The sequence below is a fragment of the Erpetoichthys calabaricus genome, chromosome 13 (genome assembly GCF_900747795.2).
Source record: "Erpetoichthys calabaricus chromosome 13, fErpCal1.3, whole genome shotgun sequence".
Lineage (NCBI taxonomy): Eukaryota > Metazoa > Chordata > Cladistia > Polypteriformes > Polypteridae > Erpetoichthys > Erpetoichthys calabaricus.
In genome coordinates, this window is record NC_041406.2 from 33,592,450 (window position 1) to 33,614,611 (window position 22,162).

At 36.2% G+C, this 22,162-nt stretch overlaps 1 protein-coding gene across 3 annotated transcripts in view; it reads right to left on the bottom strand.

Moving 5' to 3' along the window:
- The window catches only part of mroh1 (maestro heat-like repeat family member 1), a 152,450-nt gene that overhangs the window by 105,407 nt on the left and 24,881 nt on the right, over positions 1 to 22,162 (bottom strand). For all 3 annotated transcript variants that reach the window (XM_051936041.1, XM_051936040.1, XM_028818100.2), the window contains exons 4-12: positions 19,304 to 19,435; positions 18,525 to 18,687; positions 14,953 to 15,051; positions 11,648 to 11,799; positions 11,416 to 11,556; positions 9,676 to 9,768; positions 9,257 to 9,335; positions 984 to 1,097; positions 710 to 783 (exon numbers count right to left, since the gene is read on the bottom strand). In XM_051936041.1, coding sequence (XP_051792001.1) covers positions 710 to 783; positions 984 to 1,097; positions 9,257 to 9,335; positions 9,676 to 9,768; positions 11,416 to 11,556; positions 11,648 to 11,799; positions 14,953 to 15,051; positions 18,525 to 18,687; positions 19,304 to 19,435 — 1,047 coding nt within the window. The remainder of the gene's footprint in view (positions 1 to 709; positions 784 to 983; positions 1,098 to 9,256; positions 9,336 to 9,675; positions 9,769 to 11,415; positions 11,557 to 11,647; positions 11,800 to 14,952; positions 15,052 to 18,524; positions 18,688 to 19,303; positions 19,436 to 22,162) is intronic.

Here is a 22,162-nt window from a genome sequence, read left to right on the forward strand (position 1 = left end):
AAAACAGGGCTTTGAAATACATGCAGTGGACTACTGCAGACTGGAAGAAAGCGTTATGGACTAATGAATCAAATTTTTAAATCTTTGGTTCATCACACAGGGCATCTGCATGCCATCGAGTTGGTGAATGGATGGTTCCTCAGTGTGTGACACCAACTGTCAAAAATGGAGGATGAAGTGTGATGGTCTGAGGTTCTTTTGCTGGAAGAAGAGTTGATGACTTGCACTGAGTGACCGGCACTCTGAATCAAATGGGCTACCACAGTGTGGCTCTTATATAAGCAAAAAATGAATACTTTGATAATTTGAATAAAATCTTGTACACTTAATGATGCCTTGACTTATTTTTTATTTGCCATTGTTTATTTGTTCTATGCTTTGATTTCATGAAACATTAAGACATTAAACTATCTGCATTTCCATAAAAAAAATGAAAAAGCTGAGGTGTTCTAAAACTTTCCAACTGTAGTGTATATATATATATATATATATATATATATATATATATATATATATATATATATATATATATATATGAATGTGCACTGCAATGCATTAATATTCCATCTCGGACTAATTCCTGCCAGAAGTGGCTTTGGCCCCTGTGACTCAGGAGAAGATGGACAAAGAAAATTCACACATGGAAAACAAAGATGAGCCCATCACATAAATATTATTCGCCATATATAATGAAGAATGAGGCCTTTACCTTATTACTGCTATCCTGTAATGGCTGCCTTATTGAGGACAGAACAAGGGACTTCTTTGTTTCCATAATGGATGCTACAAGATAAACAATATAAGGGGAAGGCTTAATTCTGCATCCTTCTTGTCACTGGTAAAAAGATATTTCACATAACTTTCATTTTATTTAATTAATAGTTTGGAAAGTACTTGACTGGCAGAGAGACACTGATGTGCCTTTATACCTTACAGTCTTTAAAATGGAACAAAAGATAATCCAAAGTATTCTAAATACTTACGTGTGGAATTGATGAGATGACGCAAAATTGCCAAAGTTCCCATTCTGTTGCGTTCATTGCTATTGTCAAGTTTTTGTAAAATAAATACCAAAACACGGTCAGGAAAGGTGGTAGCTGTTTGAAAGGAAAAGAACAGAATGAATTGGTAAAGCAAAATATATATTACTGATCGTTCATTTATTCATGTGCATTAAATTAACTGTAATGAAAATTCACTATTTTATTGCTGAATCATAAAGAAAACTTTAAGGATTTCACTGAATATAGATTATAATGATTTAAATAAACCTGACTAATATAGGCATTACACTCAAGTGCATTTTAAAAGGTCTTGAAAGACATAACCACTACATAACATTTAATTTAAAATAGACATTAAATATTTCTATAGCAAAATCCCCACAGATGAAAATTACTAACAAGCTGTCCAAATCTTTGTAGCGGTCACTTTGAAAGATAAATTATATTCTGTATTTACTATATGTACAAAAATGTACCATATAAATCATCAATATTAGAGACAAAAATCAGATACATTAATCAAATGCAGGTTCAAATAATGACTAACCTCCCTTAAATTTGAGTGTAACCAGTATTTGATTATATTTTGGTAGAACAAAAAAAAAACCACCATTATTACAATATAGATTATAATTTTGATATCTTATTCATAACTAAAAATGTATAGCAGGTAATTTCTACCCAGTTTAGTAAATGAACTATATTATACTATACACACATATTCATCCATTTTCAAAACAAAAGTGGAATCTGGCAGCAATTATTTTAAGACAGGCCATTTGCCTTAAACAGGATGCTAGTTTGAGAACCAGCACACACATAAATGTCTACAGAACGTGAAAGTAAATTGCTCTATCAGTAGAAATCCCATAAGGACGCTGAGAATTTACAAACATAACATAAAAGTGACTGAGCCAAGAATTAAACTACAGTTCCTGGACCAATGAGGTAGAAGTAGTAACCACTAAACCACTGAGCTGTCCTCTAAGCATTCAAGGTTTTAAAAAATCTTATCATCTAAACAAACAACTTGTACTTTGTATAATGTGCCTTTATACAATGGGCACCATCCCAAGGCACTTTACAATTAAAGATAAACTGTATAACTGTTGACATTTCTTTTAACTGTAGGAGCAAAGACAGGTAAAGGTAAATAGTCATACACTAAAGCCAGAGCTAGAGACCAAACCAGCAATATTATCGTTTTGAGATCAGTTCCTTAGTGACTACACCACACTGCCTTCTAGTTATTACATAGTCATGCAATCAACAACTTAACCTCCTTAGAGTCTGAGCCAAACGTCACTTGGGCTGTAAAAACAGTGCTAAAAGTGGTAGTCCAAGTGTCACTCTAGCAATGGTACAGACACGTCTCACGTAAGACCAGAGGTTTACTTGGGCTGTAAAAATAACAACAGTATTAGTGCCAAACATTACTCTGGCAACGGTACAGGTGTGGCTTGCATAAGCGCAAGGCCCGAGCGTTACCCAGGCAGATGCGTCTTCTCCTATCCTCATAATGGTGTCTCATAAGAAACGCCTTACATCAGCAGTGATGATGAAGTGAATTTGTCTTCAGGCAGTGAAACCAAAAGAGATTCTGGTGAATCCTAAAGTGATGTTTGTGTCACTCGCAAATGTGCAGTGTGCTGTTCATATTATTATTATTATTACTAGTAGTAGTAGTAATAGTATCATTATTATACTTTCTACATTTCTGACTTCGTACTTTTAGTGATTTTCATGTTTTACAGTAGAAAGATGAGAGTTAATAAAAATGCAATTTTTCAAGCCAAAACCTGCAACTTTTTTTACATTTTTTTGAGAAAAAATGTAATGCTAAGGAGGTTTAAAAATATAACTCAACCTTACATTGCTTACAAATCTTCTATCAAAGAAAATAAATGTTCTAACATTTACTTCACCTTTACAAAGATTGTAACACTAACTGTATAGTCAATTGAAAATTCTTAATAATCCATTACATATTTTTTGACATTTTCATTGTAAAACAATTAGACAACTACATGCGTGTAACTGATTTCCTCACTTGATTAAGCAAAAATAACCTAAGAAAATATTCACTGCTCCTCCTACGATTGTGGAAGACTTCTGTGTCTCAATGATCTTTAGGACTATTTTGTATGGTAACATGCGTGCCTGACAGGAAAACTTATGTAAAACAAAAGAGGCCAGACAAGAAACAATACACTGAAGACATTCATGACAGTCTCAAATGAATCAAAGAGAACTCTCACCTTTGAGACTGCATCTAGGAAGAGGTCAAGAATGTAGAGACTGAGTGGACTGTGTTTAGCACCTTTGGACTGGATGCTGCTGTAGCCAGAAGGCAGATGATGCCTGTCATAGAAGTATCCCTAAAACTCACTACTGAATACGAGTGGCTAGTGTCACACAAGTGTGACTGGGAAACAGCTGAAACGCCTCCAGGCATCACCCCCAGTTCTGGCGCCAGCGATGACGTCACTTCTGGTTCCAGTCCTGATGATGTCACTTCCTGTCTCTGGCTTTAAAGCCGCCATTTTTTCATTTTACAATCAGTTCTGTTTGGGCTCAAACCTGTGAACATCACAACCAATTCAACCCACAACATACGAGTGGCTGCCCCAAACCTTTTTGATGTCTGTGGTTTGCTTTTGTGACACTAGGAAAGCTGTCAAGATGTAAAAAAGGCACTGGCAAATCGAAGTGGTGGACCAGTTCTTGAAAAGGGAGAAGAGAGTGTGTTTTGGTTCATGAAAAATCATTGTCCCTAGATTCTCTGTGATACAGCAGCACAGATACTCTGTGTTTGACCGACAAACCTCAAGTCCACAAAGAATAATAAGGCTTCCATTTTGGCCATAAAATGTGGACCAACTCTTTGCTTTTTGATTGTCATGAGAATTTGAAAATCACGTCTACATGTGCTTTGCAGATCTGGAAAAAGTCTATGACTGTGCTTCTTGTGGAACCCGACCTCATTTTGTGTGTTCAGTGGGATCCCTAGTTTGAGAACCTATGTGTTTCCTCTATTCTTTTTGCAGATGGTATTTTTTTCCTGGCCTCATCAGTCCTGGACCTCTTGGATGCAATGGAATGCTTTGTAGCTAAGGGTGATACACACAGGGTAGCCTACTGAGCATGTTGTTAATGCAGTCTTGCTCATTTGCTGTCTTCCTGTTTCCTCGACAAAATACATTGCACTGCTTCCTATATATATGCTATATACTGTATTAGTGCTGGGCGGTATACCGGTTCATACCAAAAACCGTTTTTTATGTTTGTTATGATATGGATTTTTCTTATACCGCAACACTGGTTTAAATAGCCTAAACAGCTGTTTAAGGGGGGACCTTTTTCACTGCTGCACCGCTAAACGCGAATGCAACGGAGTACATGCGTTAGTAGAGGTATTAAACAGTGAAAATGGACAGAGAACATTCTGAAACTGAAGCTATAGCAGACGATTAGGTTGAACATGATTACACAGAAGAAGTTTTGCCGAAAAAAGAAGCCGTGTCTGTTGTCTGGAGATACTTTGGTTTTAAAAGGTCAGATGTGGACCATTATGTTCAAATGTGTGAATTCTGTTTCTATACTACTGGATAATACTGCAAGCCAAGTTGTACTTGGTTTTTTTTTTTTCAATACTGTGTAATGTACCTGGGTACTGTGTAATAGTGTGACGACATATTGAATTTATTCTCGACATTTCCACTTTAATTTTGAAGCTTATGACGAGAATAAAGTCAACATGTTGACTTTATTCTCATAATTTGTCATTAAAGTAGAACATTGCAAACTAAACTCCTTCTTAAAATAAATACTTAATTTACTAGATTTTCTCAAACCCCGTCATAAGTTATGTAGCACATTAAATGCTTTGTGTTAAGTGTTCCCCAAGCCATGTTAATCGTTATGTGCTTCTTAAACTGACTTCCTCTTGCAATCACCACACAGAATATATTAATTTCATGATATTCCTGCTGTCTGAACATTTAGAATGCTGAGATAAATACTTGGTATCATTTTCATGATGAAATGCATTACAGCATGTATTAATCATGTGGGGGCATGGTGGCGTGGAGGTTGCACTGCTACGTCGCAGCAATGGAGTCCCGGGTGTTCCCTGCTTTGAATGTGCATGTTTTTCTGGTGGGTTTACTCAGCGTGCTTCAGTTTCCTTTCAAAGTCATGTAGGATGTTAGGTTTTGTTATGCTGTATTAATCTTGCTAGTGTATGTGTTGCTCGTAGTCACCCTGCGATGTGCTGGCGCCTGTTCAGGATTTGCTCCTGCCTCGCACACAATGCTTGCTGGGATGCGTGCAACCCTGAATGGATGGCATAATTAAACATGTATAACGAAGTCTGAGTTTATAACTAGTGTTAATTTCACAAAGACGTTTATCGTGTGGTGATTGGTTAGGGGGCGGCACGGTGGCGCAGTGGGTAGCGCTGCTGCCTCACAGTTGGGAGACCTGGGGACCCGGGTTCGCTTCCCGGGTCCTCCCTGCGTGGAGTTTGCATGTTCTCCCCGTGTCTGCGTGGGTTTCCTCCGGGCGCTCCGGTTTCCTCCCACAGTCCAAAGACATGCAGGTTAGGTGGATTGGCGTTTCTAAATTGGCCCTAGTGTGTGCTTGGTGTGTGGGTGTGTTTGTGTGTGTCCTGCGGTGGGTTGGCACCCTGCCCGGGATTGTTTCCTGCCTTGTGCCCTGTGTTGGCTGAGATTGGCTCCAGCAGACCCCTGTGACCCTGTGTTCGGATTCAGCGGGTTGGAAAATGGATGGATGGATGGATGATTGGTTAGGTGGAGAAAGAAAAAGGAAAGATAGGAACTGGGAGTTTGGTACGTCAGACAAAGACAGCACGTATGCAATAAAGAAAGCCCGCTCAGAAGAACATCCATTGAATTCTGTATTCGTGTCTCTGACCACCAAATCACAAACCCAACATTTACACAATATTTAAGTTAAACCTGTGCGATACCCATTCATACATCCAGTTTTTTGGAGCCTCGTCACACCTGCCATAAAGTTCTCTACATTGAACGTACACCTGGGGACCCCTTACTGCAAGGGAGCAGCACTACCATGCATGTTTAATACCTGCTTTAATGCATTTCATCATGAAAATGTATCTTAGCATTCTACATTTACAGAGAGCAGGAATATCATGAAGTGAATGTATTCTGTGCGGCGATCGGTGCCTGCGCTTCATCTTAGTGCAAGAGGAAGTCAGTTTAAGAGCGTAGCGATTAACAACTGGGTCGGGGAACACTTAACACAAAGCACTTAATGTGCTACATAACTTATGATGGGGTTTGAGAAAATCTAGTGAATTAAACATTGATTTTAGGATGAAGTTTAGTTTACGACATTCTACTTTAATGACGAAATAAACTATGAGAATAAAGTCAACATGTCGACTTTATTCTCGACATATAGTTTTTTTTTTTTCTTTACCGTGGTCCTAATACACTTCTGTAGGGCTATAACACAAATAGCATTATAAATGCATGTTGCAGTTTTATTATTTATGTATATAGCTTAGCTTGAAGCAAGGTCCATATTAATGCAGTTTGCCATAATGATGGTTCAGTTGGTAAAGATGTCACCACCAAGTTGCACTTGTTTTGTTTTATTTTATTTTACTTTGGTGAATACTGTATAATTCACCTGGGCTTGAAGTCTTGGAAGTAATAGTATTATTACTGGAAGTTGCACTATTATTGTTATTATTTATTAGTTTAAATATTATGCAGTTTAATGATGGTAAAGTTGTTTAAAAAGTCACTTTAACGTGTCAGTGGACAGAGATTGTTAACATTAACAAAGTGTAGTTGGTTTACAAAAAAAATTACTTTTTATTCCTTTTCTAAGACATGTTCAGTGCAATACAACTCTTGACAAGCACCTCTGGATATTTACTAAGTCTAAATGCCTCTTTGGATGGTTGAAAATATGTTGTCAAAATTTTAGTTTAAGTTGTTTGCAAACTTTGTTCAATAAAAAGGCTCTATATTTTGACTGCATCTGTCATGCAATGTGATTCCTTCTCTTCATTAGTGCCACCCCCTTGAAAACTATCACTTTATGGGGCCATGCAAACCTGGATTAATACTTGTGTGCACATTAAAATGTTTTTTTGTACATTGTATAATGCTCATGACAGTGGAGTAGGTTATTCTTAGCCAGTAATTGCAGTGGAAAATGTTGTTAACATCCACTCATGCATGGGAAAAAAATACCGTTCAATACCGTGAAACCGGTATAATTTTGAAAAATACTGTGATATACAATTTTGGTCATACTGCCCAGCACTACTGTACTATATATATTTATACATATACATACACACATACAGTGGTGTGAAAAACTATTTGCCCCCTTCCTGATTTCTTATTCTTTTGCATGTTTGTCACACAAAATGTTTCTGATCATCAAACACATTTAACCATTAGTCAAATATAACACAAGTAAACACAAAATGCAGTTTGTAAATGGTGGTTTTTATTATTTAGGGAGAAAAAAAAATCCAAACCTACATGGCCCTGTGTGAAAAAGTAATTGCCCCCTGAACCTAATAACTGGTTGGGCCACCCTTAGCAGCAATAACTGCAATGAAGCGTTTGCGATAACTTGCAATGAGTCTTTTACAGCGCTCTGGAGGAATTTTGGCCCACTCATCTTTGCAAAATTGTTGTAATTCAGCTTTATTTGAGGGTTTTCTATTTCTAGCATGAACCGCCTTTTTAAGGTCATGCCATAGCATCTCAATTGGATTCAGGTCAGGACTTTGACTAGGCCACTCCAAAGTCTTCATTTTGTTTTTCTTCAGCCATTCAGAGGTGGATTTGCTGGTGTGTTTTGGGTCATTGTCCTGTTGCAGCACCCAAGATCGCTTCAGCTTGAGTTGACGAACAGATGGCCGGACATTCTCCTTCAGGATTTTTTGGTAGACAGTAGAATTCATGGTTCCATCTATCACAGCAAGCCTTCCAGGTCCTGAAGCAGCAAAACAACCCCAGACCATCACACTACCACCACCATATTTTACTGTTGGTATGATGTTCTTTTTCTGAAATGCTGTGTTCCTTTTACGCCAGATGTAACGGGACATTTGCCTTCCAAAAAGTTCAACTTTTGACTCATCAGTCCACAAGGTATTTTCCCAAAAGTCTTGGCAATCATTGAGATATTTCTTAGCAAAATTGAGACGAACCCTAATGTTCTTTTTGCTTAACAGTGGTTTGCGTCTTGGAAATCTGCCATGCAGGCCGTTTTTGCCCAGTCTCTTTCTTATGGTGGAGTCGTGAACACTGACCTTAATTGACGCAAGTGAGGCCTGCAGTTCTTTAGACGTTGTCCTGGGGTCTTTTGTGACCTCTCGGATGAGTCGTCTCTGCGCTCTTGGGGTAATTTTGGTCGGCCGGCCACTCCTGGGAAGGTTCACCACTGTTCCATGTTTTTGCCATTTGTGAATAATGGCTCTCACTGTGGTTCGCTGGAGTCCCAAAGCTTTAGAAATGGCTTTATAACCTTTACCAGACTGATAGATCTCAATTACTTCTGTTCTCATTTGTTCCTGAATTTCTTTGGATCTTGGCATGATGTCTAGCTTTTGAGGTGCTTTTGGTCTACTTCTCTGTGTCAGGCAGCTCCTATTTAAGTGATTTCTTGATTGAAACAGGTGTGGCAGTAATCAGGCCTGGGGTGGCTACGGAAATTGAACTCAGGTGTGATACATCACAGTTAGGTTATTTTTTAACAAGGGGGCAATTACTTTTTCACACAGGGCCATGTAGGTTTGGATTTTTTTTCTCCCTAAATAATAAACACCATCATTTAAAAACTGCATTTTGTGTTTACTTGTGTTATATTTGACTAATGGTTAAATGTGTTTGATGATCAGAAACATTTTGTGTAACAAACATGCAAAAGAATAAGAAATCAGGAAGGGGGCAAATAGTTTTTCACACCACTGTATACAGTACATATACACATATACATAACACTCACAATACACTGAAAATAGTAAAACCATCTCAATTGTGCTGCCCAAGTATATCAGCTTCAATTGTCCCTGATGCTTAAAACAGGGTGCACTGACAGACAAATGCCAGTCAGGGTGGGGAAAAAATATGATCTGATTCAGCAATAAAAATCCAGACTGATACACCTTTCATAACAACTTAAAGTGCATAAAAATCTACCATAAATTTTTTATCCAACATAATAAAACAAATTACCTAAAATACTGAAGCAACGGAGTATTTCATTATGATTCTTCACAGTTGGTAAGTTAGTATAATCAACTGGAGTACAGGCCTGAAGAGAAACATAGAATTTATTATTAAGAAAATAACTATAATTACTTTTTTAATAAACAAAGCTAAACATTAAAAATGTATACATGAGTTGTAGCTGCAGTGTGATAGCCAACAAATAAAGATGATGATAATATGTAACAAGCATTACAAACAATGTAGATAAAAGAAAGAACACAAAATGAAACACACAAACATATTTCCCAATAGTAGCTATTAAGCCTCAATGTTCACTACCCTATACATCAGATTCATCTGAAGCATATGCAAATTATGAATTCCAAGGTAACTCAAGATTATATCTTCTCTGAAGTTTACTACCAAAGAAAAGAGACATTTACCTGCTGATGTACATGACTTAATAGGTTATCAAGTTGCATTTCCAAAACCCGACTACCCATGTTTACTGCAGCTTCCAAAATCTGACAGAGGCTCTGTGTAAATAAAGAGAACATAATTTTGAGAAGTATCACATATACTTTCTCACTAAAACATATAATAATTATATTTTTCAAGTAAAAAGGTCTTGAATATTTAATTTTCTAAGATAACACACTTCAGTTTCAAAAGTTCATATTGCTAATACTTTTGGAACCTTGGAGCAAACACACCCTGGTTTCTTTTTCACCTGAAATAATGGACATAAAAATGGTCATAGTCAGCCACTCTTATCTTGCAAACCTTGAAATACATTTCTATTAAAAAATACTTTTGTGTTCTTTATAATTTTAAAACAAAAAATATACAAACAAAAATGTGAGTGTAAATTCATGATTAATTTAATACGTTGAAGACCTTCAACAGATGGCCACAAGGCAAACCTACAATATGGAACCTCCAAAATACATACTGTAACTATAGGTAGGGTGTATGTTTATTTGTAAGCTCCTTTTTTAGCCTATAAACAAACTGCCTGTCTACATTAGTAAATAGATTTACTTTGGTTCCATCATTCTACTTCATTTTCCCAGAAGGTCTTTGGTTTCTTTAGGTAGGTTTGGGCAAAGAATCTTTAAATGTTTTAAATGACATTTTTTGCAGTTGATCAAACCAAGTTTTGAAGACTTCATCGATTAATTTTCCACTTCAAACCACATCCTCGGAGGTTTTTGACAGTTCCATGAGCAGCACACTTTTTATTAACATGGTGCAATGTGGCAGCACGAATTCTGAAGTGTCAAGAGATCACCTTGTGCACATTTGCATTTTTAAGCTTTGCAATAATAGTGTTTGCTTAGACAGCTTTCTTAATGCTTGTAATTTTGTTAAAAAACATAGAATGAAACTGAACATTTTTAAACATTAAAGCCACCGTTAATTGGTTAATCATGTCATGTGAGTTACTGGTAATTTATTACAGGTGAGTATAATTTCACTGCAATTAGAATCAAATGATTTGAATAACTGTAAAGGATGCCAATAATTATGTCATGGCAACTTTTCTATTTTTATACCATTTCCACAAATATAATTGTTATTGTTTGATCTTATGTTGCCGTGTATAAAACAAATAGGTTTATACAGGCCAAAGCTGTTTCATGTTTATTTTATTTTATGAGATATTATAAATGAGGTGCCCCTCCCAGGGTTTGTTCCTGCTTAGTGTCCTATGCTAGCTGGGACAGGCTCCAGTCCCCACCATGATCCTGGTCTGGATTAAGTGGGTTAGAAAATGACTTTATGTGACATATTATAAATGATATATCTAAAATGCAATGGTGCCACCACACTGTAATAACTGTAAAAACATACTGTATAATCTAGGAAGCATTATCACAATTAAATACAAAATTACCTTGAATAACATTTTATTCTAGCGGTAATACATTTTTAGAGCAATTTTGGTGCAGCAAATGCATTTCTTTAATTTACTTTGACTGTTTCCTTTAAATTAACTGTCAGACAGTGCTGATTTGTTGATGTGGTGCTTCAGTGTATACTTTTTCCTCAAATATCATTACAAAAAATGAAAATTTTCTTTGATTAGTCTTTAGTGTAAACAGTTACATTTTTCAAATGTATCAGCACAGTCATTAAGAGGTAAATTATTATTTCAGAATATAAATAATTACACATCATACCTTGCTAATTATGTAGTGTTCGGGGTTTTTTTTATAAAGAGACAGAACTGCAGGTATCAGTTTGGGAAGCTGTTCCTCCAGTTTGTCATGTGGCATTAGCTGAGCCATCGGTCCTAAAGATTCCGCAACAGTCAATCTTAACTGCAACACAAAGAAAAATAATCAGCCAGAAGGCAACATCACTTCATCTGTATGTTACTTATATAATACCTGTATGTTACTAATATAATACCTTAGCCTCCCTGTTCTGCAGCCAGTTGTTAAACAGCATGTCATAAGCAGCATATATCTCACTGGAAAATGTGTCCTTTCTCACTGTGGGATCAGGAGCCTTGTCCAGGTTTGCAAGGTATTCTAAAATGCTCTCACTAAAATGGCCAAGAGCTAAAAATAAATAAATAGTTTAAGGTTATAAGAATTGAGCATAAAGGTTCAAAGTAAAAAGGGAAACACATCATATCTACAAAGTGTGTTATCAGTTGAAAAAAAAGTATCTTTGTTAATGTCTCTTAGTTAAGAAACTGCACTGAAACAAATGTCATTCTGCCTAATTTCAAGATATATTTAGTTTTTTTCATATGTGTGGCATTATATAATAATGAAATTCAGATTTACTTTTTATTGGTAACTTGAATAATGCAATCATAAGAAATTACCATTTTAACTCTTAAACAGTTGTTATTTATAAGATTTAATTTCTAAAAAATTGATTAATAGATATATGGCTTCTTTAGAAGATGACTTACTTTGTGCTACATATATATTACACACAGTTTTACTTTTGTACTTTTACTCTTCTTAATCAATCATATTTAAATATGCCTATTTTGAATGTGACCACACTTTTTTATTTATATGGATGTTGTATGTAAAATTTAATGTTAAGTCATCAAGTTCTGAATATTCCATTCTGAACAAACTATTAGAGGGACGTGGAGAGCAAGGGTGAGTACTGACAGCAATAAAGGTAAACCAGTAGAAAAAACACAAAATAGCAGTAGTTTTATTACAAATAAATTACATTCATATTGCTGCATAGATTACGCTCATGAAGTGCCATTCTACAGTAGAAAAATCATATTATCTGCAACAATTGAGCTCATTAATTTTTGGGAAAAGACGACACATCTGTACTGAGTACACACACACACACACATTATATATATATATATATATATATATATATATATATATATAGATAGATATATATAATGTGTGTGTGTACTCAGTACAGATGTGTATATATATATATATATATATATATATATATATATATATATATATATATATATATATATATATATATATACAGTGGAACCTCGAGATACGAGCACCTCTGTATACGAGAAATTCAAAATACGAGGAAAGTATGAGCGAAAAATTCAGCTCTAAATACGAGCATTGGTTCGCTTAACGAGCCACGAGCCAGGCTGTGGGTATAGCTCGCGGCTTAGCAAGGGGGCGTGGTAGCAGTTGCGAGCCGCGATCTGCGGTGTCTGCGTTTCTCACTTAAGTGCACAGGTGGGAAACTGCCCACATCCATGATTGTTCCTGTGGCTGATGGGCTGCAGCTGCCATGTCCTCCCCGCATATATAGAGAAGCGCGAGCCGGTTAAAGGGGAGAAAAAGTAAAAGAAAAGAGAGAGAGAGAGATGGGGGGGCAGGCAGGCAGGCAAGCGCAGGCTCGCGTGTAGCTGAACAGGCGAGCCAAACAGCTGAAGCAGGACGGTGTAGAGAAGATCAGCTGCATTAAGAGTGTCTCGCCTGTTGCAGAGCCCGCATGGGAGAAGCAGGTGAGACGCTAACAGAGAAGAAGCACCGGGGATTGTCATCTGTTTTTAAACACTGCTTCTTGTTGACGTTTTAACCTCGTGTTAAAGGATTGTTATTCTTGTGTATTTTAAACCTCCACTTCACAACTGTTTTAAGGATTATTTATTTAAAGATTTATTGAATGCTCTACTGCACTTTGGACACCTATTTTGATTCTTTTAATAATCAATTATATTATTTACCAGTGTTATTTATTAAAGGTAGACTACAGTATATATAATTTATCAGTGTTATTTGTTAGGAAAATTGATTTTTATGTTAATATATTTGGGGTGCAGAACGGATTAACTGGATTTCCATTATTTTCAATGGGGAAGTTTGTTCTAGATACGAGAAATTCGCTATACAAGCTCAGTTCTGGAACGAATTAAACTCGTATCTAGAGGTTCCACTGTATATATATATATATATATATATATATATATATATATATATATACGTAGTGGTGCAGAAAAGAGAATACTTATACAGTAATGTCAAACAAAGGCATTGCATTGAAATAAATCCCTTGGTTTTGAACACAGGACTTGTCAGAGTATTTGTGTTTAGGGCTCTGTGATGACCCCTGTTGATCACTATATACATATATTTATATAGATACATACACTGTATATGTTCCAAAGTTTAAAGTTACAGTATGCTTTTTAAAGTATTATGAACACCAAACGAGGTAGTATAAAAAGTGTTAAACAACATGGCAAACGTGTGAGTTTTTATAAGACAACCATTAATTAACTCTACAAAAGAATTTGGAGATTCTTCAAAGGTGAAAAGAAAACTTCATGCTGCAGATTTGACAGGTGGAGTGGCAGAAAGAAAGCAATTGAAAAATAAACAAAAGAGGCTTGCTTGACATAGGAGTCATCACCTTCTCAATTCACTCTGAAATTAAAGCATAGAACAAATAAACAATCTGAGATATGGATACTGCACAGCTGTTAAGCAGTGCTTGAAGCTGTTGTTCCTGTGAGGCATCTATCACAAAAGCTGTTAATTCTCAGAAACTTGTCTGTGGCTTTGGATCTGCCAGATTGATCTGTTAAAGAGTTTTATGCAGCTTCCAAGTTCACTTTGAAGATGTGGGGCACAGTACTTACTGACTCCTTGGCTTTTTTTGAAATTTCTCTTAAAGAAAGAGCAACACTTTTAAAGGTCATAATGGTTTTCCATATTCCTTTAATTGTCCATTTCTTACTATTATGATATCCATTATGAATGCTTCAGAGGGTGTGGCAACACAGTTTGTTCCAACGCTGCCTTTACAGACAGTTTGTAAGTAATCAACAAAAGTCGGGAGATCTGTAGGAATTGTTTGCAGTAACTTTCAAGTCTTATTTAACTTCTGTTGCTAGAGAAAAACGTACGTTGTTAAGCCAATACTTGTTGCCTGAAAAGGCCTTTTTGTAAAATTCTGAAAATTGCATTGTTTTTCCTTTTTTTTTGTTTTACCTCTGTCAGTTTACCGCCTACCTTTGTATCATTTCAGGTTATTCACTGGACTTGAAGCACTTAAATTTAAATAAAAACTGAAAAAATGCTGGTATTCTAAAATGTTTTACTATATTACATATATATATATATATATATATATATATACATACACACACAGTATATACATACACACGTAGACACACACGTAGACACACACTAGTTTATGTAAATGACTAGAACTCATAATTAAAACTGATTAATTATTTTACATACCTGATGAAAACACCCACTTCATATTATCTTGCTTTGCCATTCCTAGCATGGGCAGCATGGTACCGAGAATTGCATTGAGGAAGGGAACCATACCGTAGACTGCATTAGGATAAGGTATTTGGGAAAAAAAATAAAGTTACAGTTTAGAAGTTTACTGGATATAAATTTACACTGAAATATACTCCCATACCCTATTTTCCGATCTGCCTAGTCCTGCACAAGGTACTAACAGCCTATACCGGCATCAACAGTCACAAAGCAGTAAACAACCCTCAAAAACACATGTGCCTGCTGCAAATAACCCTCACTCACATTAGGCCAATTTAGAGTCAATCATCAATCTTTGGGACATGGCTACAAAATCCAAGTATTGGAGAAATGCCCATACCCAAAGACAGTGACAGGGTATGAAATCAAATAAAGTCTCATGAAAAAGAAGTAGTGAATATCAACCATGCTATCTTGATTTAAACAACTTATGAAAAACTGTAGCATCACGTTATTATAATATATATATAAATATATATAAATATAACTAATGACCTTTATATGTTAGTAAACTAAGTTGGAAACACAATAAACCTGATTTATACCAAATAAACACATTTCTTTCTCATGTAAGCACATCTTAAAGTTACCCACTGTCCTCCTTTAAGCAAAACGTAATAAAAGCAAAGAAGGCATTTGGTATTTTTTATATTTCATTCACTTGGCAGAATGGCAGGATGGCTGGTTTCCAATACAAACAAATATAATTTAAATGAATTAAAAGAAAATGGTCCAATAGTGGAAAAGAGAGACACAAAAAAGTACTGTATTTGCCATTTTCACTGATTTAGATGTGATCTGTGATTGCAAAAAAGTTTAATAATAATAATAATAATTCATTACATTTATCGTTCTGCTTGTCATCAAGTCAACCGATAGGTTGGTTTCAGAAAGCCTACCCACCTCTAAAAACCTTCCATCAATCCCCCAAGTTGGTACATGAGGTACAAAGCAGAAAAAGGGAACTTGTAAAGCAATTGTGGATCCTGGGTAAAGTCATTCAATTTGATTGCATTCAAACATCAATTTAAAAGAAATCAACTTCAAGTCTGGCAATTTAAATTTTTAGAGGGCTAACAATGTAAATCTTGCATATAATTTGACAGTAGGAGGAGAAGAATGAACACATTTACATCATTAATTACAATGCACAACAAAGTTTTTGCTTCTTGAACACTGTTGGGTGTTTCTTTTAGATTTTTGGATGCTGATCACGAATATCACATAAAAATTTACCCATCACATACCATTTCAGTTTTGTCATGATTTTTTCTTATATTTGTATCCAAACATTTTCACTCCCGTAAGTGACTTATCAACAACGGTTTGTGCAGCCTGGGTATGTCCAGGCATGGAATCAGGGCAGGTTGGAAGCTGTTCTGTGGAAGTTGACATCCTGGGCAGGTCTGAACGAGCTTGACGCTGTCTCAGCATGCTATAAAGGTGGCTTTCATACACCGATCCTGCTCATTTAGTTAATATAGATAGTCAGTGTGTATGTACAGTATCAGTATAGTAAAGTATAGTATCTGTAGCAATATAACAGTAAGTAAGCTTGATGCAATAGACGTTTTTGTGTCGGGCGATAGGTCTAATTACTGTCGTAACAACCGCGATACATTCTGCTATATCTGTGGCGAATATACACATGCGCCTCAGAGACGTTGGATGACTGCTCTTGTGAAGAAAGCTTATCATCTGTATTTCGGATGCAAAACTGGTGATCAAGACAAGGAATGGGTGCCTCACATTTGCTGTGCGACATGTGCAGTCAGTCTTTGAGCCTGGCTCAGAGGCACTAGAAAGACGATGCCGTTTGTTGTTCTGATGATATGGCGAGGACAGAAAGACCATGTGACGGACCGTTACTTCTGTTTGACTAATGTGTCTGGTTTCTCTGCCAAAAATAACAAGTCGATTGAATATCCTAATCTGCCTTCAGCAATGAGACCCGTGCCACATGATGACAGTCTTCCAATTCCAAAACCACCAGAGGATTGGACCTTACGTGAACCAGATGAAGAAACTGCAATGCAGGGTACTGACAGTGACATTGACCTGGATTTTGAACCGTGCTCATCAGGCGATCCACATCTGATAACACGGTCTGAATTGAACAATTTGGTCAGAGATTTGGGTCTGTCAAAAGCAAAAGCCAAGCTGCTGGGTTTGAGACTGCAGGAATGGTGTTTGCTATCACCAGGTATGAACATTTCTGTGTTTCGAGGCCGACATCATGATATAACCAAATTTTTTGCACAAGTCGACATCTCTGTTTCTGTTGTGACATTGAAGAATTGTTCTCGGCCTTGGGTTATGATCACAACCCGGAAGAGTGGCGTCTCTTCATTGATTTGTCAGTGTTAAGCCTGAAAGCTGTTCTGCTACACAATGGCAACATTTATCCTTCAGTACCTGTTGGCTATGCAGCACACATGAAAGAAACATATGAGAATATGGAACTGCTGCTGAAGCGTGTCCAGTATAGCAGGTACAACAGGAATATCTGTGGAGATCTTAAAGTCGTTGCTCTGTTACTAGGACTGCAGCTCGGCTATACAAAGTACTGTTGTTTCATCTGTGAATGGGACAGCCGTGCCAAAGAATCGCACTATTCTCGAAAGAACTGGCCACTACATAAAAAGTTAGTTCCAGGACAGAAAAATGTGGCACATGAATCGCTTGTCGACCTGGCAAAGATATTTTTGCCTCATCTTCACATAAAACTTGGACTCATGAAGAATTTCGTGAAAGCACTGAACAAAGGAAGACGAAGGTTTTCGTTATTTAAGACAGATGTTCCCAAGAATATCTGACGCCAAGATCAAAGAGGGCATTTTTGTTGGCCCCCAGATCAGACATGTTATGAGTGACAAGTTTGAGATCTGTTAGTTGGGCCGGAAAAAAAATTGCCTGGAAAGCCTTCGAAGACGTTGTTGACAATTTTCTGGGCAATTACAGAGCCCCAAGCTACATTCAGCCGGTAGACAAACTTCTCAAAGCATACAAGACAATGTAGTGCAACATGTCAGTCAAGATTCATTTCCTCCACTCACACTTAGACTTCTTCCCCGTAAATCTCGGTGCTGCCAGTGACGAACACGGTGAAAGGTTTCACCAGGATATTGCTACAATGGAGAAACGATACCAGGGCAACTGGAATCCATCAATGCTTGCTGACTACTGTTGGACACTGCAACGTGATGCACCAGACATTGAATACAAAAGAAAATCAGGAGCAAAACATTTTTAATTCTGTTGAATTTAATAGCTCATGCAAAACACGTTATTGTCAGTAAACATATGAATGTCTATTTCTCAGAGTTCCTACGTGATGCAGTAAAACCAAAACTATATTCGTGCATACCCAGTAGGTATCTGTCACAATCAGCAGGAAGCAAGACTTTTCAAAAAAATTGTTGTGCAGTGTAATCTGAAAGTGGTTTAGTTTTATTTTCATATATATCATAAAGGCAGCTGTAGGGTCAATTTAATTTTTGTAATAACATAGATAAAAACATTACCATTTGACTCAGAGAGACTGGACAAAGTCTGAACCACAAAGAAGTGGGGCAGGATTCCTGGCTGAAATTTGCTCAGTATCTCCTCCATAATATCATTAATGTACTTGTTTCCAATTGACACCAGAATGTTGCTAGCTGCCTGCTGCCAATCAGGCACTACGTCCTACAAATCAATAAGATAACAAACAGTTTTAAAGCAATCAAGAAAAGAAAAAAAATGAGAGAATACCCAAGAAGATGTTAAAATTATCCAGTGAACAAATTACTAGAATTATACAGGAACCGGCTTATATTTGCTAAGAAAAATGGCCACAAGTAATACAGTGTTAATACTTCAATAAATAGCAGTAAAATGATCGTTAGGATGCCACATAATAAGAGCTTTTTATTTATTTTACAGAAATGTTTAACTATTATGTACCAGTATCAATTTATACCCTGCTTGTGATTCTACTTAATTCAATTCTAAATAAAAGTGTCTGCAAGATATATGGTAGATGAAAAGTGATAAATATGATTGAATATTATAATTTGTGTTTTATACATAATCAGAGATGAAATAAGGCACCATGTAACTAATTTTGTTAAAAAAAAAAGAAGTATTTGTCATTTATCTGTTTGCAAAGGAAGAATAAATTCATAAAACAAACTAAAAATGCACTTCATTAAAGTCAAAGGAAAGCTGTTAAAGTTACAAATTATAGATACATCCAAAGCTAACTGTATTCCAAATGACATTAATGTCTTAACATATTTTAAGGACACAAAACAAATCTTACTTTTGACTTGGTCATTTCATCTGAAGCTAAAGAAATCATGCTCTTTATTTTTGGGTAACTGACAGTATCGATCTTACTCGTAACCACCATCTCAATGGTTTGCAATATGACAATGCGGTGCCCTAGAATGAGCTAGATAAAGAAAGAAAATGTGGATTAACATTCTGACAATGTTCATATGGTCACATGTACAGTCAAATTCCTCCATAATCAAACCTACGCAGGTCACCAGCTTTACTCAGTTATACAGACTCTACTTAGTATCAGCAGTAAGTAAAAAGGTGCATCTGTATTATTGTGGTATTCCCCTTGAATTACACTTACTTACTTTCTTCAGGGATAAGTGAACTCACCAGGTTTGTTATCAGATTGGTCTACTCTCGCACCTTAAGATTAGCAAACACACACTCACATGTAGATATACACATACACCCAGACACTAACCACAGAAGGTACATATGAATGACGTATACACCACTCTCTAGTTCAACCACCACATAAGTACTATATGAATGACTCGCCACTCTCTAGCACTTACAGAGACTTGCTTATCTTCAGCACAAACAACATATAATCTCTTAGGTATATCTCAGACTTAAATATTACTTTTAGGTCTCCAAGGACATATTTAAACATACAAAGACTAAACATCCTTGGCTATAGGCCATTTATCAACCAATGAATGTCTTACTTTATGTACTGTTCACTATTGGACAGAGCTCTTATCCGCAGCACAATAAAACCTCGCAGTTCAGATCATATGGCACTTCCTTACAGCTCCAGGTGCTCTAAATATTTATCTTATTACTTCAGTCACTCTACATATAAAGACAAGGTATAGAAACTTAAAAGGCAATGTGGTATTTATTAAAGAACAATAATACCAGAAGAATAAAGTATAAAAGAAAATACGGATAGTAACGCCTGGTTTTATATATATAGTCTTAAAAAGCTTACTGAAAGAAATTAGAAATGTCAAAGATGAATGTCCCAGGGTGGCTTATTAATTCAGCAATTGGCAAAATGCATGAGTTACGTTCTACGACGTTTAGATTAAATGGTCACACATGTCTTGGTCTCTTCTGATGACATCGCCTTTTTGTTGTTGTTTCTTCTTCTCTCTTTCCCCTCTCTCTCCTGATCCATTGAACAAGACATATTCATATTAAAATTCTACATCTTCGTGATGTGTGATATGGGGCTTCTTCGTGACACGGCTTCGTGACTTGGGCTATTACACACTTTTGATTGGCTGGCTATAAGATAATCAACACAGCCTGAGGCAAAACCATCAAAACAAAAGTTTTAAGGTTATACAATTCAGAAAGAGAAGACACTTTGACATTAAGTGCCCTTGTAAAATTAAGCTCATCCTTGTTTGTGTGGGCAGAAAATAAAATAAAATATAAAATTCAAAATTCAGGACACTACAGCATCTTTAGAATTAATGAGGAATACAAAAAAACACCACTAACTCCACAGAAAAAAAGGCCTGAGCAAGGACTTAAACTCTCTCTGGGACTATAAAACAGCAATGCTGAACATTGTGCCACCACACCATTACTCCTTTCAAACATTATGACAAAAAACTGTTTTGCACAAGGTAAAAATTAATGAATGGGTTTCCTCATAAAAATAAAGACATAAACACAATTCTTTAGTAAGAACTAATGTAATAAATGTATCATTCGTTAAAAACAAACTTTAAAACATTTTTTAAATAGAATTACTTTCACATACATATTTATTATTTAATAAAAGTAAAAAGGTACAATATATAAATGTAAAATATAATAGTGTTTATTAATTTTAATTGTTCAATATTATGCTTAATTCCACTTTGAGAAATGCCCTAGTAAGTTAGTCAGTCAGTTAGTCATCGTCCAACCCTAGTTAATTGCTTTTAAAATAAATAAAAGAACAAATTAATTCCTTTGCTGGCTTATTTATACTCAGAACAAACTGTCTCATTTTAGTCACCCCTATGTTTGTTCTCTAAGAACAAATTCCTTATAAATAACATCAGATGTTAATAAACTTGTGATTGCATTAGGTGCAGTATGAATTAAGAATCAATAAAAAAATGTGTAAAGCATATTTGTATTGAAAATGTTCTCCAATAGAAATAAGTAAAATGCTATCCAGTACCACCCTTAATTCAACCACAACAGCCACTGGGGTACAAGACCGTCTGATGGACTTGACCTTTTAAAAAACAACTTAAAAGTAAATAATTTTCAAGTCATAAAAATTGCTATTACATAATTCACTTTAATCAGACAATCCTAATATACATCACCCGTAATCTTTATAAAAATCCATACCTTCACATTTGTGACATGGTGCTTTAGGCTTCCTTGAGATGCATTTGAAATGCAAAAACCATCCATCCATTGTCCAACCCGCCGAATCCGAACACAGGGTCACGGGGGTCTGCTGGAGCCAATCCCAGCCAACAGAGAGCACAAGGCAGGAACCAATCCCGGGCAGGGTGCCAACCCACCGCAGTAGCAAAAACCAAAGTAAAAAAATTTTCAGAATAACAAATATTTTCTGTGGGCCCGGACAAATGTTCATAGAACATCAAGGTAAACAAATCTTGTTTTAACGAAATGTAAATCCGAGTATAACGAACGTATAACCAAAATGTCCACTGTAGATAATAATCTGATGCAAAAAATACCTAATGTCACTCCTACACTTTCCGCACCAAGTCTCGGGAACCCTGAGAGAGAAAGTCTGTTGCAAAAATTCAGGTCGTAGGCAGTCTTGGTGAGAGTGTAGGCATGACATCATAGCTGAATTCAGAGTCACTGCTCTACTGAGTGTCTGTGTGTGTAGATGTGTTGTGTGCAGATA